This window comes from Myxine glutinosa, chromosome 2 (assembly GCF_964187855.1).
Source record: "Myxine glutinosa chromosome 2, kmMyxGlut1.1, whole genome shotgun sequence".
Classification (NCBI taxonomy): domain Eukaryota; kingdom Metazoa; phylum Chordata; class Myxini; order Myxiniformes; family Myxinidae; genus Myxine; species Myxine glutinosa.
This window is the reverse complement of record NC_136262.1, coordinates 65,042,838-65,058,822: the sequence shown is the minus strand read 5'-3', so window position 1 is coordinate 65,058,822 and position 15,985 is coordinate 65,042,838. Positions and strand designations below refer to the sequence as shown.

At 44.0% G+C, this 15,985-nt stretch overlaps 1 protein-coding gene across 1 annotated transcript in view; it reads right to left on the bottom strand.

Annotated features, from left to right (window-relative positions):
- LOC137421723 (A disintegrin and metalloproteinase with thrombospondin motifs 18) overlaps positions 1–15,985 on the bottom strand; it is a 165,391-nt gene that overhangs the window by 123,205 nt on the left and 26,201 nt on the right. The window contains exons 3-4 of the mRNA XM_068108046.2: positions 13,372–13,697; positions 6,840–7,125 (exon numbers count right to left, since the gene is read on the bottom strand). Coding sequence (XP_067964147.2) covers positions 6,840–7,125; positions 13,372–13,697 — 612 coding nt within the window. The remainder of the gene's footprint in view (positions 1–6,839; positions 7,126–13,371; positions 13,698–15,985) is intronic.

Below are 15,985 nucleotides of genomic sequence, written 5' to 3'. Positions count from 1 at the left end.
ATATAATTTTAGATATAGATATAGTACGGGCAATGCCCTAGTATGAACAAAAGGTGGGAGCGGAAGGGGAAGCCATAGACAGAGGTACTCCTGGGGGTGGAGTGGAGAGAGGGGGAGCAAAGCAAGGAGAGTGAGGAAGAGAGTTTTTGATAAAGATGGCAACCCCACCACTAGGACGAGGCTCAAGTTTATCGTATCGGAGGAGGGAGTAACCAGGAAGAGATATTAAGGAATCGGAGACATCTTGAAGGAGGAACGTTTCTGCTAAGCAGATCAAGTCTGGCTTGTCAGAAGCAACCTGTATGGAGAGATCAATTTATGGAGAGAGAGAGAGAGAGAGAGAGAGAGAGAGAGAGAGAGAGAGAGAGAGAGATCAAGGTTTGAGCGAAGGCACCGGATGTTTGAGGTCCATACCGTTAAGGAAGAGAGAGGGGAAGCATCGGGTAAAGGACAGGGGAGGGGTAGGCTAAGATGAAGGGTGAGAGGGGGAGGTAGGGAGAGCTGTTGATAGTGTGTCCAAACAGAAGAGCTAGGAGAAAGAAGGATGAGGAGGACAAAAGGTTTGATGGTGATGGGATGAGTCACAGTGAGGAATTGTTTGAGGGGGGGGGGGGGCAGAGCGAAGTAGAAGGTTGGAGGAGGTGGAGTTATGAGATGGAAGGGAGAAGAAGTGGGGAGGAGGCAGTTTTGAGGAGGAGGAGGGAGAAGGGAGAACTGGAGAAAGATAGTAGGGGGAGGAGATTTGAAGGGGAGGGTGGGGGGGGGGGCGTTTTGAAGGGGAGGGATGAGGGGGAGTTTTGAAGGGGAGGGGTGAGGGGGGAGTTTAAGAGGGGAGGGGGAAAGGGGAGTTTAGAAGGGGAGGGGTGAGGGGGGGAGTTTAGACAGTGGACGATTAATAAAAAACGAACATTTATTACAAATTGGGTTTATTGTGATTTTCAAGTCAGAGATCCGTTTGAAAACATTAGAGGAGGGGTGGAATTAAGGTGAGTTGAGAGAATGTAGAAAGGAAGAACTGTAAGAGATTGAATTTTTTTTTTTAATGGAATGATTTGATGAGGAAATTGAAAAAATCCTTGTAAGTAGGAAGAAAAACAGTGTGTTGTAATATACCACTGAATAAAACACTGCAGGGGAAAGTTTAAACATATTTAAATAATATTTAAACAAAACCATGAAAAACAATCTGGGAAAATCCCTGAAGTGAGGGCATGGATCTGCGAAAGAAAGAGAAAGGGTTGAATGAGTATGATGGAAACTAGAATTGGAAAGGTGAGTAACGGCTGGAGAAGTAGACGAAAAAGGAGATAGAGGGTGCACGGTGAGACAACACGCACGTGGTCTTGGGCGGGGACCGCAAGGAGAGAAGGAAATTATTATAATTTTAAAATGTTTTTTGTATTTGAAACGTTAGACAAAGGGTCAGATGTTTGGGGGAGGTAGGTGGGGGGGGGGGGGGGGAAGTGGGGGAAGAAAATCAAAGAAAAAAACAATACAGCGAAGGAAAGAACTTAAGTTTACAAAATACCAACGGGGAAAGGGAAGCCTCGAGGGGCCAAGCCTCGAGGGGCCAGCGGTGCGAACAAAAAACGACTAATTACACACAAGTTTGCACGAATTGCAAACCAAGACTAACTAGAAACACACAGTAACACATACACAGCAAAATAACCAGTGGAAATTTGACAAAGACACAAATGGGAAAATACTTAACTTTGATGATGTGGAGAGCTCGAAGGATGCTTCCTCGCCGGAGGAACCGGAAGCGGAAGTGATAGATACATAGATACTGTAGGTGTCTATAAATGGTATTTTATTTATGTTAAAAGAAACAAAAAACAAATGTGGGTCAAAGGTCAAGTGTCAAAGGTCACCACCCAATGGTCAAAGGTCACATATAAGATATTTCACTAAAACTCATGTTTACTTGAATTTTTGTTTTTCAAACAACTCAATTTCACTTATTTTACTTAATATCGAGAATAACAAAATTATCCAAAATAATTTGGGATGGTTTTTAGAAAATATTTGTTTCAACTTTTCAAAACCATGATTTTGCATTTTCAAAATAGCACTTGTGTATTTTCACAGTACCGGTGCATACTCAGTTATATGAAGATATTCTGCAGTTCATCATCGAATAAACTGTCAATCTGCAGCAGCCTCTAAGGTTATTGGACTTGTGCATGCATCTGCGTCACATGCACACTCATACATGCAAATCTGGCTTGCATGATAACACCTGCATCTCATTGTGCTGCATTTCGTTTTACATCCACAGGATGTTAGTTCAATGCATTCCTTTGGGATGGCTGACAATCCCGTCCAAACAACTTCAAGACCTTTATGTCCTTCTTTCCATCCATTTGTCTCAGTTGCAGATCCAACTTCCATTTCCGCTCTGTCCACCAGCAGCCATATCTTTGCTTGGTAGCTCGATCTTGCCAAGTGAAGCTCTTGGGGATCTCTAATTGGTGGAAGCCGCTCAAACTCTTTCCTAGTCTTGCTGAATAGAGTGGACCTCAATTCATCCACACATGGACTTTCCAGGTCTTCACCGCCATACAACTTACACACAAAATATTCTGGACCTGAGATATCACCATCGCGACCGATACCTTCCAGAAGGACAGGATATTTCTGATACACCTTCCAGCATGCTTTCTTGGAAAACCCTGTGAAGGATGAGGTGTTATCACAACTGGTGAAGACATGGAATCCAAGCAAATTGTCCAAAATAACCCCATCAAGTTTGGATGCTATAACATGCACCGGGAAACATTTTATTTGTTTTGCCGTACCTGCAACCATCCACACTTCCACATCAAGGTGTCCAAGATGGCAGAGCAGTAAGAGAAAGACATCAGCATCGCCATACATTACAACAAGTTGCTGGTTTTTGGTTTTGGTAGGCATTTTTGGCATGGAGTACAAGTCGCTTGTCTGCCTCTTCGTGGATTGCAGACAGGTTTGTGACATCTCGCTTATTAGATCTTGCATTTATAGGATCTGGATGCCCTCTACCAATCGTGACTTCGTTGTCTCCTGTGAGAGCAAAAGTCTTACGAAGCAGCTCATCAGATAGAAAGTGGGCAAGATCTTCTTTGTTTTCCTCTAATGCCAGGAACTGATCCCAGACTTGTAGTAGAATAACTTATGGTCCCTGAATAATCTTTATAATTGGTCTTTGTTTAGGTGTCCTCTTGGATCGTGTTGAAGACTTAATGCATCGAACGACCATCCTGTGGATGTAAAACCAAATGCAGCACAGTGAGATGCAGGTGTTATCATGCAAGCCAGATTTGCATGTACTGTCATGGCCAAAAATATTGGCACCCTTTCACTTTTTACAAATAATGCACCATTTCTTCCAGAAAATTGTTGAAATTAAAAAATATTTTGGTGTCCACATACACGACATGACCAAAAGTATGCGGACACCCGAACATCGAACATCTCATTCCAAAATCATGGGCATTAATATGGAGTTGGTCCCCCCTTTCCTGCTATAACAGTCTCCACTCTTCTGGGAAGGCTTTCCACTAGATGTTTGAACATTGCTGTGGGGATTTGCTTCCATTCAGCCACAAGTGCATTAGTGAGGTCGGGCACTGACGTTGGACGACTAGGCCTGTCTCTCAGTTGGCATTCCAATTCATCCCAAAGGTGTTTGACGGGGTTGAGGTCAGGGCTCTGTGCAGGCCAGTCAAGTTCTTCCACACCGATCTCGACAAACCATTTCTGTATGGACCTCACTTTGTGTATGGGGGCACTGTCATGCTGAAACAGGAAAGGGCCTTCCCCAAACTGTTGCCACAAAGTTGGAAGCACACAATCGTCTAGAATGTCATTGTATGCTGTAGCATTAAGATTTCCCTTCACTGGAACTAATGGGCCTTGCCCGAACCATGAAAAACAGCCCCGGACCATTATTCCTCCTCCACCAAACTTTACAGTTGGCACTATGCATTCGAACAGGTAGCGTTCTCCTGGAATCCGCCAAACACAGATTCGTCCATCGGACTACCAGATGGTGAAGCGTGATTCATCACTCCATCACTCCAGACATTTCCACTGTTGCAGAGTGCAATGGCGGCAAACTTTACACCACTCCAGCCGACTCCTGACATTGCGCATGGTGAACTGAGGCTTGTGTGCAGCTGCTCGGCCATGGAAACCCATTTCATGAAGCTCCCAATGCACAGTTGTTGTGCTGACCTTGCTTCCAGAGGTAGGTTGGAACTCGGTAGTGAGTGTTGTAACCGAGGACAGACGATTTGTGCGTGCTACGCGCTTCAGCACTCGTCGGTCCCGTTTTGTAAGCTTGTGTGGCTTACCACTTCGCAGCTTAGCTGATGTTGCTCCTAGACGTTTCCACTTCAAAATAAAAGCACTTACAGTTGACCGGGAAAGATCGAGCAGGGCAGAAATTTGACGAACTGACTTTTTGGAAAGGTGGCATCCTGTGACGGTGCCACGTTGAAAGTCACTGAGCTCTTCAGTATGGCCCATTCTACTGCCAATGTTTGTCTATGGGGATTGCATGGCTGTGTGCTTGATTATATATACCTGTCAGCAATGGATGTGGTGGAAAGAGCCGAATGCACTAATTATAAGGGGTGTCCGCATACTTTTGGTCATGTGGTGCATTTATTTTATTGGTTTGCAGTGGAACAAAACAAAAAAATCTGAAAAAATTACTAAATCTCAGCTTATTCCACAAACAAATCCTAAAATGGTCTGGACAATATTATTGGCACCTTTTCGAAGTTGTTAGAAATAATAAGATACCTTTACTTTGGAATTGAACTCACCTGCGGTGAGTTACAGGTGCCTGCAATATTAAAATCACTCATTTAACCAGTTTGAATCGAGAAAAGGAGTCATTCTGCTGTTTTGTGTCACTGTGTGTACAATGAGCATGGAGAAAAGAAAGAAAACCAGAGAATTGCCTGAGGTGGTCAGACAGAAGAATGTAGCCAAGCATGGACAACCTCAAGGATACAAGTCCATCTCCAGAGACCTTGATGTTCCTGTGTCCACTGTATGCAATGTTATCAGGACGTTTAAGGCCCGCTGTAGCCAACTTCCCTGGACGTGGCCGCAAGAGAATACTAAATTGAAGATTCCAGTGAAGGATTGTTCGAATGGTGGATAAAGCACCTCGATCAACTGCCAAACAGATTCAAGCTGACCTTCAGACACGAGGTACGACAGTTTCAATTTGCACCATCCGCTGCCAACTCAATGAAAGGGGGCTCTATGGTAGGAGACCCAGGAGGACCCCACTGCTGAGACAGAGACATAAGAAAGCCCGACTGGAGTTTGCCAAAACACACCGGAACAAGCTAAAATCATTCTGGGAGAATGTCCTGTGGACAGATGAGACCAAATTCGAGCTATTTGGTGAAGCACATCATCTCTGTGTTTACAGAAAACAAAATGAAGCCTTCAAAGAAAAGAACACCTTCCCTGCAGTCAAACATGGAGGAGGTTCAGTGATGTTTTGGGGTTGCTGTGCTGCCTCTGGCACTGGGTGCCTTGAATGTGTGCATGGCATCATGAAATCAGGAGATTACCAAGACATTTTGGAACGCAATGTTCAACCCAGTGTCAGAAAGCTGGGTCTCCGTCGAAGGTAATGGGTCTTGCAGCAGGACAATGACCCCAAACACACTTTAAAAAGCTCTCAGGAATGGTTCAAGATAAAACGCTGGACTGTTCTAAAGTGGCCAGCAATGAGTCCAGATCTAAATGCCATTTAACACCTGTGGGGAGATCTGAAAACAGTAGTTGGGAGAAGACACCCTTCAAATCTGGGAGAATTGGAGCAGTTTGCACAAGAAGAGTGAGTCAAACGGCCAGTAGAGAGTTGTAGGAAGCTCATTCATGGCTACAGGAAGCGCTTGACTGCAGTTATTTTGTCCAAAGGCTGTGAGTGCTACCAAATAGTCGAGGGTGTCAATAACTTTGTCAATGCCATTTCTTTTTATTTTCTGATTTAAAAGGATATATTAAGTTCTGAATCAAAAACAAAGGTTCTGTAATATTAACGGTGAAATAAAGAATTGTGGAGACCAAATACTTTTGTCAATTTCAACTTATTTTAAGAGAAAATTGTGAGTTATTTGAAAAAAGTGCAAGGGTGCCAGTATTTTTGGCCACGACTGCATGCGTGTGCATGTGACGCAGATGACCCAAATTAGTTTTTTGCATCTTTTAAAATAAACGAAATACCATTTATAGACATCTACCTATGATATAGGACAATTTTAAACCTATTTATGTGGTTAAATCTGGAACAATATGGTACTACTTCTAAAATAAGTCCACTGGATGACTTCTGAGTGACCATCAGTGCAAAAATCCAGTGTGGCACAGCCCCAGGTGATGATTGTCATACTCAAGGGACATTTGAAGCATGGATGCCGGCCATTAACAAAAAATGCTATCAAACGTTTTTTTGGGCCCTTGGCAGGCAGACTATCTATCACCTATAAAGTGTCTGGGATGGGTTTGAATCTTGACCCAGCTATAAACTATCATCCTAGTGTTTCACAGCTAGGATGGCTCATTAATGTGTGCCGTCCCTATAATGAACGTTAAACTGGGTGTCCCATCTACTGACATTAATTGGTGGACATTAAAGATACGACAGTGTCCTTCATGAAGAGTAGGCCAGGCCATCGCCGGCACCCTGAGAAAATTCCAAAATCCTGCTCTCACCAGGAGAGGACGTTACATCAGCAACACATCCTCATCCTCAGCCCCCAGCCAATGAAGGAATTTGGCCACCACGCGCTGCATACAAAAGAAGAAGAAGATTAATTTGAACTCACACTTCTTGCGTCTCCCACAGTAGTGTTGCCGCTGTTTCGTCCCTCTCCGATAGGCCTCCTCACGGCTCCACACTCGGTCCTCACTACCGTGTAGCTCTTCATCCTCTGTCCCTCCCACATCCCCGGCCATGTGTGTTCCCCTCTGGTCAGCTTCACCGTCCTCTCGGCGAGTTCGCACTGGACTTCTTGGGCTGCGCTTATACAGCACGTGGGCCGTGTGGCCAGTGGTGTTCTTCGGTAGTGGAGAGATGAAATACTCTACACTTGGAGTGCGAATTACACCAGCCTGGAAAGGAAGGAAAACAATTAGGAATGGCAATTCACCTGTTATTAGGTGACAGACAGAAGACTAAACTTGCCTTTCTCCTCATTCCTCCCACACTGCCTTAATCTCCTCTTTCTGTCATTATCCTCCATCATTTTCTTTCTGTGCATATGTAATAAATAGTTTTCCTGAATTATATTTGGCAAACATGTCGTCCTCTAACTTGCACACCTCAACATGGAAATAATTAATATTTCAGATGTTTTAAAAATGCAATAAATTACAATGTCTAAAACTTGAGTTTGAATCTCAGCCAAACACAACCACATCAGCAGCCACAGGTATGCAGGTGTTTTATTTTATTATGATTTTTTTTTGGTCTCATTCAAAATGACAAAATGACACAAAATTAATTGTAACATTTGACTTGTAAATGCACCCTTCCATGAAGCGACGTCATGAAGTCATAGTTTTAATACCATAATAATTAAGAAGACAGCATCCCTGAAATTCCGTGTAATTTGACCACAAGAACAATGGAATGCATTGTGTGCCAGGTTTTATTGTCAAACTGCCAGGGTTAACATTTTGAATTTGTGACCTGTATGTGGCCTGCCTTATTTTTTTTTGGAGGGGGAGAGGTGGAATGGGAGGGGGGGGGGGGATGGAGTTGTGACCCCTGTGTGCAGCTCTGGAAATTCACACATTTATTTCCCTGTATGCTGGTGTGTATCAAATTGCTTGTTATTTATTACATTTCGGCCCTTCTGTAGGTAAGTTTCGTTCCAGACAGGCCAATTATTCATCCTCAAGGAATCGTGTGAAAATTATTGTGGCTTGTTCTTCGTCCTGTCCACCTGGACAATAGCTAAATGGACAACATATGAACACAAACAGCCATGCCCACACACATGCACGTATAACCCTACACACACGCACGTATAACCCCACACGCACGTATAACCCCACACCCCCACACCCCCCACACCCTCCCCCCCCCACACACACCCCCACCCCCCCACACACACACCCCCCACACCGCCCTCCCCCCCACCCCCCCCTACACCCCCACCCCCCACCCCCCCCTCCCCCCCCCCCACCCCCCCCCCCCCCCACACACACACACACACACACACACACACACACACACACACACGTACAATCCTCTCTGTTCTCAAGTATTATTGCTGTTTGGCTGACAACTGAATGCTGCAGCACCATCTGCATTTGTGCAAATAAGCACAAGAGGGGGAAATATTTCAGAGAAAATAAACAGCATGAGCCAAAAGGAAAAGCTGATTTAAAGTTGCAAAATGTATAAAAACCACAAGGTATAAATTGAACCAACCCACTGGTGGTGGACGTTAAAAAGTCCATTCAAATGGAGAAGCCAAAGCAGAAGATGTTGTAGTTGCAATGCAGGTAGCATGATGGTGAGGGCATCGTATAAAGGCAAAAAACACCTTGACGCCTCTTGATATGAAATCAATGCCCATACTTATTAGTGCTTTGGAAGGGTCGAACTAGCAAAGCAAACTCGAGTCCAAGCTGTGTATTTTCACAGTATTCACAACGTCGAGGCAGCCTGGAATCCAGGACATTCATGCTTGCACCCGCTGCCAGCGGCCCTTCCAACAGCTGTGGGCCTGGAAGCGCAGGCTTCGAATCGGGGGTAGCACAACCCAAGACCTCTTTTCCTAATCCGCAACCACACACTCACTATCACCGCTTGTTACACACCAGGTAAGACCAGCCAGCGCCTGCTGCTTTGACAAAGCCTGGCTCTCCCGGGCCTTAAGAATCCCAACCTCCTGTTGCCATTGTCGCTTTCCTGTCGCCCGGGCCAGCAAAGCACCGATTCGAAAAAAGCTTTGAACGAAAGCCAGGGTACAAACTACTTCCATGCTTGGCTGATCCTGTGTGACAGCACAAAACCCTGGCATTCTCGATTGAGTTTTAGTTTACAGTCATATGCACAGACTCCACGAAACTCAACGTGCGGAACAAAATTAAACCAATCACCTTTTGCACAGATTAGAAACCATAAGAGTACAAATCCAAGTGCACCGTTTCTCAACCAGGCAAGGATTGGTGAAACCTGACGAGTGTCAGCAAACAAGACTCTTAATAACTATACTTCCCAAACAAGAATAATATTGAAACCAGACGTCATATAATGCCCATAGTCATGTAAGACGATGATCCTCTATGGTCGATTGAGTGGAATTTATTGCATGATTGCCGAGTGGCAAATTGCTTGTTGTTTAAGGACATTTTCAGAGTCGATGTGATGTTAAGCTCATTGTATAATCTGCTACCGCTTCTTATGAACTTCAAAAATCCACAGATTACAAAGTTCGTTCAAGTGAAAGACACTTTTGTTCATGGGTGTGGGTGTTTTTGGAATACGTCATTTCACAACTTGTGCGTTGGGTGATTGTCAGGCAGAAATTCCGAGTTGGAAAGTTACCTTGGAGATGGGTTAAAAAAGAATTAGTCTTTGACTTTGAATGTGAGTTATCTTACAAGGAACTTCGACGCAGACGCAGGAGGTCATTGGGCAAAGTGTGTGCACGTGTTACCGACCTATGGATGTTTGTCCGTGCTCTATTCTTTTCAAATGGTGAGTATCAAGCAAGGAATCAGCTCGTACCATTATGAAAGTCTTTGGTATGACTCCAGCAGAATTCGAACCACCGAATTCCCAGACTGGGAGCGGATGCTCTAACTTTTATGCCACTGAGGCCGGTTGTGTTAGGGGCATAAGGGAGTTCCATCTCCCTCAACCCCGACCCCCCAAATTCATTGCAGATTTTCAGCACAGTTCAGTAACGCCTGTCGGGGAAAACAGATATCTCTGCGGTCGAGTGTAACACGTGATGAGCATTCGAAAATAAGTTGCGAACGAGGCTGATGATAACAAATAGCAGGCCATCTGAGGTCACACCTGCATACTTCGGTTGAGGGAGCGCACTTGTGCCATGGACACTTGTCTAATAGAAGAGAATTACTTTGCTGAAGTATTGTCCAGAACTGTCTTCGGATCATGGAAACAATATGCCAGCATCATCTGTGTTTCCATAAAATGTGTAAAAAGGAACGTTTTCACAAGAAACATTCTCCTAAGTATTTAATATGAGTTCCTTTTATACAAGGAAGTTCGACACAGAAGGAGGCCATTGGGCCCCTCAAAGCCTGCGCTATTATTACCAACCTATGGTTGTTTGTTCCTGCTCCATCCTTGTAAATGGAGATTCACCCAGTACATAAACAGAAAATTCAGGCCGGAACAGTAGCCAACTCAAGTTCAAAGTGCTGCCTGATAGTTCCTTACAAGGGTTTGAACCACTGACCTCCAAGACTCCGTCACACCACTAGTATACTTCCTATCCGACTCCAAAACAGGCTCAAATTAATCTGTCCTTCCATTTGAAATACACCGAGCTGTGGATCACAAAATTCTCGGTTTATCTAGGTCAGTCGTGCGTGGGTCAGCATTTGTTTGAGGACGATAGAAGTTGGCACTTGACCACAAAGATACCTATCCGAGATTATTGCTTCTTTCATCAAAAGAAAGGTCATTGAGTTGCAGGATGTGATTGGTTATACCTTGGTAACCATGTGCAGATCAATTTTAATGTCAAAAATAAGATCCATAAACACGGTCATTTGTTAATTAACTCCATTTTCTGCAGGCCTGAGTTGCAGCGTGTTTCACAAAGCAGGAACTTTTCTTGCCTCACATTTTTGTCACATTTATTCACTTTTAAATTCGTTTTTTTCCACAACTGCCTGAGCAATTGACACAGAACTTTAAACGTAGGAGCGCATACCCATGAAGACGTTTTTAACAAAGGTACATGGCGTTTGCATGGAAAATGCGGCCGGTATTCCAAAAAGTCTGTATTCTGTAGTTATGGGTTGCAGGGTGTTTCACATAGCAGGAATAAACGGCATCAACCTCTTTCGCTTGACCTCGGCTGAATTAAAGAAAATAAAATAGGCATTGCCCCCATTATTGAATGACGGTCTCCGTTGTCAAGAGGCATGCTCATGCCCGGTCTTGAGAATGGAGAGATATTGTTTCCTGGCTCTCCTGAGGGTGGAGACACACTTGTTTCGGGCTTTGTGAAAGGAAATTAGATTTCCTTCCGTTGGATTAGCTGGTAAAGGTTTGATCTGGTAAAGGTTTGAATCTGGTAAAGGTTTGAATCTGGTAATGGTTTGAATCTGGTAATGGTTTGATTCTGGTAAAGGTTTGAATCTGGTAAAGGTTTGAATCTGGTAATGGTTTGATTCTGGTAAAGGTTTGAATCTGGTAAAGGTTTGAATCTGGTAAAGGTCACTCAGTGGCATTGCAAGCATTGCTGAAAGGCACTTCACTTTTTCTCTGAAGGACAAGTTTTCAGACTGGATGTGGTACGAAGCCGGCTGTCTCACACGCCTGCATGAAAATTCAACATCGGCTGTAGATTTACAAAGAGAATAGCTTTGTGTAGATGTACCGTCCAGATTCTCCACTCTTGCCTAAAGTGTTTTTCGTCCATAGAGCCATTGCAACTCATCCGGATGTCATTGTAAATCATTCTGATTCCATCACGATTATAAAGAACCGTTCCGCTTGCAGCAATAATATTCACGCCTTTCAGTAAGGATTTTTTTTTTTTTACTGTAGGGTCACAGATTCAGTAATTAAGCAATTAGTCAGCATCGCCAAGTGGCAATCGTGAGGGAATTTGCTTCGTGCGTGTTGACAGCTGCAATCATCATCATTGAGAAGTTACGGGAATGTTGGAAGACGCCTAATTTGTCTCAATATTTACTCGGACTGAACACGCAGCTGCTGGACCAGTTGAGGTTTTCTTTTTTTTTTAACTTTAAAGGGAACACAAAGCTTCAATGAGCATGGATCAAGTGACCAGTTTTGCTCTCTTTTTAGGTGGCATCATCAGTACCGCTGCATATCTGTGGCTCATGCAGAATAAAAGGTTTGCAATAACATTTGCTTTTCACCAAAATAAGCGTACCATCTTCCTATCCACTCGCAATTCCAGACTTCACATGTGTCCAAGTGTCGGCTACAAAGTCTCACGTCAAAGTTTGCTTACTTACCTTAAAGAAAATAGAAATACTCAAAGTGATAAGATCAACAAACGATTCAACAGCCTGCTTGCATGCAACTACTGTATAAGAGGCCATATATTTATTACAAATGCAAAAATGACTGAACTGATATCCCCTCAGCTCTTCTCTACTCACCATATGCTACACACATGCCTATCTCCTCCCAAGCTTTCTCTCCCAAATCATACCAAACCTCCCCTTATTCTAGTCCATCAAAATGCCCCCACATCCTCGTCCTCTTATATATATATATATAAACGCGAGTTGTCTGTGTGTGTGTCAGCGTTTTATTCAGAGATGGCTGAACGGATCTTCATCAAACTTTCAGAGGTTCATCAGTGAGTGCCTGGGAGTGTTTTAGGCAAAAAAAGAAAGAATTTTTTTTTTAAGTTAGTTTTTTTGGAGTTAAAAAAAACCCCCCCCAGCTCGATAGTGCCGAAGCATTTTTCAATGAATGACAGTTATATACAAGTACACATTCGCATAAATATATACAAAACAATCACCAGACATTTGAATACAAATAAATCAAACAATTCCGGAAGTGTACGAATTTGGTGGTACGGCTTCTTCTTCTTCCTGAACGGCATCACACTTAACTCAGAAACGTGAGCCACATTCACTCAGAAACGTGAGCCACATTCACTCAGAAACGTGAGCCACATTCACTCAGAAACGTGAGCCACATTCACTCAGAAACGTGAGCCACATTCACTCAGAAACGTGAGCCACATTCACTCAGAAACGTGAGCCACGTTCACTCAGAAACGTGAGCCACGTTCACTCAGAAACGTGAGCCACATTCACTCAGGAACGTGAGCCACTCCCCTCCTCTCCTGCCACCCCTCTCCCCTCCCTTTCCCCCCTCCCCTCCCCCTTCTCCCCTCCCTTCCCCCCTCCTTCCCCTCTCCCCTCCCCTCCCCATCCCCCTCCCCATCCCCCTCCCCTTCCCCTCCCCTCCCCTCCCCATTACCCAACAGGATGTAGTGAATTTATCTCCTCCCACCCCCTTCCCCTTCCCCCCTCCCCTCCTCCTCCCCTTCCCCTCCCTTCCCCTCCCCATTACCCAACAGGATGTAGTGAATTTATACCTTAGTTCGCTGGGGCTTATGTGGAAGAAACAGAAATTAGCATTCCGCTCACCAGGCCGTGGCACAGTGCTATTGCAGCCGAGGAACCCGGATGGCTGGGGAGCTCTCCCTGGTAGAAGCAGAACTCCTCGGGAGTACCAACTGTGAAGACTTCCCGGCGTGAGATGCCAGCTTCACCCAGTACATAGACAGAAAACCCAGGGGCTACTAAGGCCTGGACAGGAGCCAACTCAAGTTCAAAGTGCTGCCCAAATGCAGACAGGTGGTAGTGCAATGTGGCTGGCGTTGGCTCTTCCCGTGTGAAGCGCTTCGCTCGAGGGGAGACTCTTCGCGTGTCCGACCTGGACTCCAACAATTCGGGAATGACCAGTTGGAATTCTAGGAACAGAATATGAAACGTTTCGACCTTATTCACAGGATTGTGTGCTGCGAAATGAGTATATTACACCAGCCTGTGATCAAGAGTTTGCACAATACCAAGTTTAGAAGTGTATAATTTTAAACAGAATATAAGAATAATGTGATGCAACTATTGCTCTTCCATGACATTGATTTTGGAAAACAAAAAAACAAATGAATGTTTATACTTGAGATTTCTCACTAAAAGTAATTGATACAGTCATTTCAAGATTGTTGTACCTATGTTTGCATGTTGTACGTCTGATAAAGTTACATCCCTTATCGATAGAGATCAAATATGACATACGAACAGGGGCTACGCGACACTACCAGGCCAGGTGAGATTTTCCCGGCGGTGGTTAAGGGACGTGTTGGACATTGGAAAACTATGGAATTATTGGCCTTATGGTTGTTACCTTTTGCCTGTAAGCTGGCGGCAGCACAGCCTGACCCCACATCCCAATATACACATTATAGGGGCCTTTGGTTGCCTCAAAATAGACTTCAAGGTTAACGTGTGGTAGGTTATAACCTGGCCCAGATTATGACGTACCTACACTTAAAATGTGGAGCCTCTAGGTGCTACGGTACGACCGTGAAAGAGTAACAAACAAGTGCACAAACACAAAAGCACACACTTGAAAATATTTACATTGATGAAACATCAATGTTATTTTACCAAACTTTTTCGTTATCAATGTGTGTACCCCAGAGAGTACCCAGGCCCAATTAAATGCCACATAACTCCTGTGGTTGTTGCATTTAAGGTGTAATAGGTGCAGCAGGTTAACTATGGAGGTTATTAGGGCAGTATTAAACTAGAACGGGCACTCGGTAGAGCGCATACCTTCGCCGCAGCTACTTTTGTTGCCAAAATAAAAGACTACAAGATCTGTGTAGCAAAGCCACACCTACGATTGCGTTATAGTGATGACGTCCTGGATAGACATCTTCTTCTTCAGTCGCGCATAACTTTGAGTGAAATACGATCGAGTTAAAAATAGTCAGAATTTGAGCAAATCTGTTTCATTCGTTTGTTAATATGCCTCATCTATTGTCAAATCTGCAATTATAATTTTTTTTGAGGTTGAAATGATCGCGGGAGATCGCGTTATAGTGATGACGTCCTGGATGGACATCTTCTTCTTCAGTCGCTCATAACTTTGAGTGAAATACGATCGAGTTAAAAATAGTCAGAATTTGAGCAAATCTGTTTCCCAAAATCTAATCAAATGTGTCCCGTATAATAACCAATCATCCCACCAAATTTCATGCAATTCGGTTGAATACTTTTTGAGTTATGCGATTAACATACACACACACAGACATACAAATAAATACACAGCGATCAAAACATAACCTTCCGCTTTTGCGAAGGTAATAATGACTCTTGACCAACAGGATGATGTAGCAGGTACCTTTGGCCTGTCTCGTTCAATTCTCAACCCAAATATAAATGGTGGGATTGGAGCTTCACAGGCAGGGTGTTGCATCTCACCATGCACCATCCCTAGAATGGACGTTAAGCCGAGTGTCCCGTCTGCTGGTATTAGTTGGTGGATGTTAGCAATCTCACGGTTTCTTTTACGAAGAGTAGGTGAGTTATCATCAGTACCCTGAACGAAAAAGAAAGTCCTGTCCCAACCATCTCCAGTCGCACATCAGGCTTAGCTAGGCAGTTTGGGAATTACTTGAGCCAAGCTATCTCCTGAGGCCGACCCCACAAGAAGATGGGACTAGTTGGGGGTGATCAGCAGTACATCAAGCATGAGCAAAATGAATTAAAAACAATGGGCTGAAGCATGTAAGGTTCAAACTCTCTGACAGTTGTGCCCATGCTTCTTGGAAGTGTGGAGTTATAGCATATTAGGAGTAAGGCATCTACATATTACATACAAGAGAGGGGAGTAGGTCGACTCAAACGTGTTGGTGGAGAAATGACGTTTGAATTAAGGAAATAGCAGGGAGGGAAGGGAAGGGAATAGATCAAACATAATGGAGAAAAGGAAGGGGGTGTGTGAAAAATTCCACATTTTGCCTTATACAAGAGGGAGTCAAAAGGACCTCCCACCAAAAATGAAGCAATGGTCCCATGCCAGTGAAATTGGGCATAGATGTTACACCTTCGCTACGTGCAGTTTCCAGTTAATGTCACATACATTTTCCCAGCAGTCTGTATATTTCCTGGTCCAGTTGGAATATACTGAATACATCATGATTTTTGGGTCTGAAACTTTATAAAAGCAGAAGTTTAACCAAGAAGTATA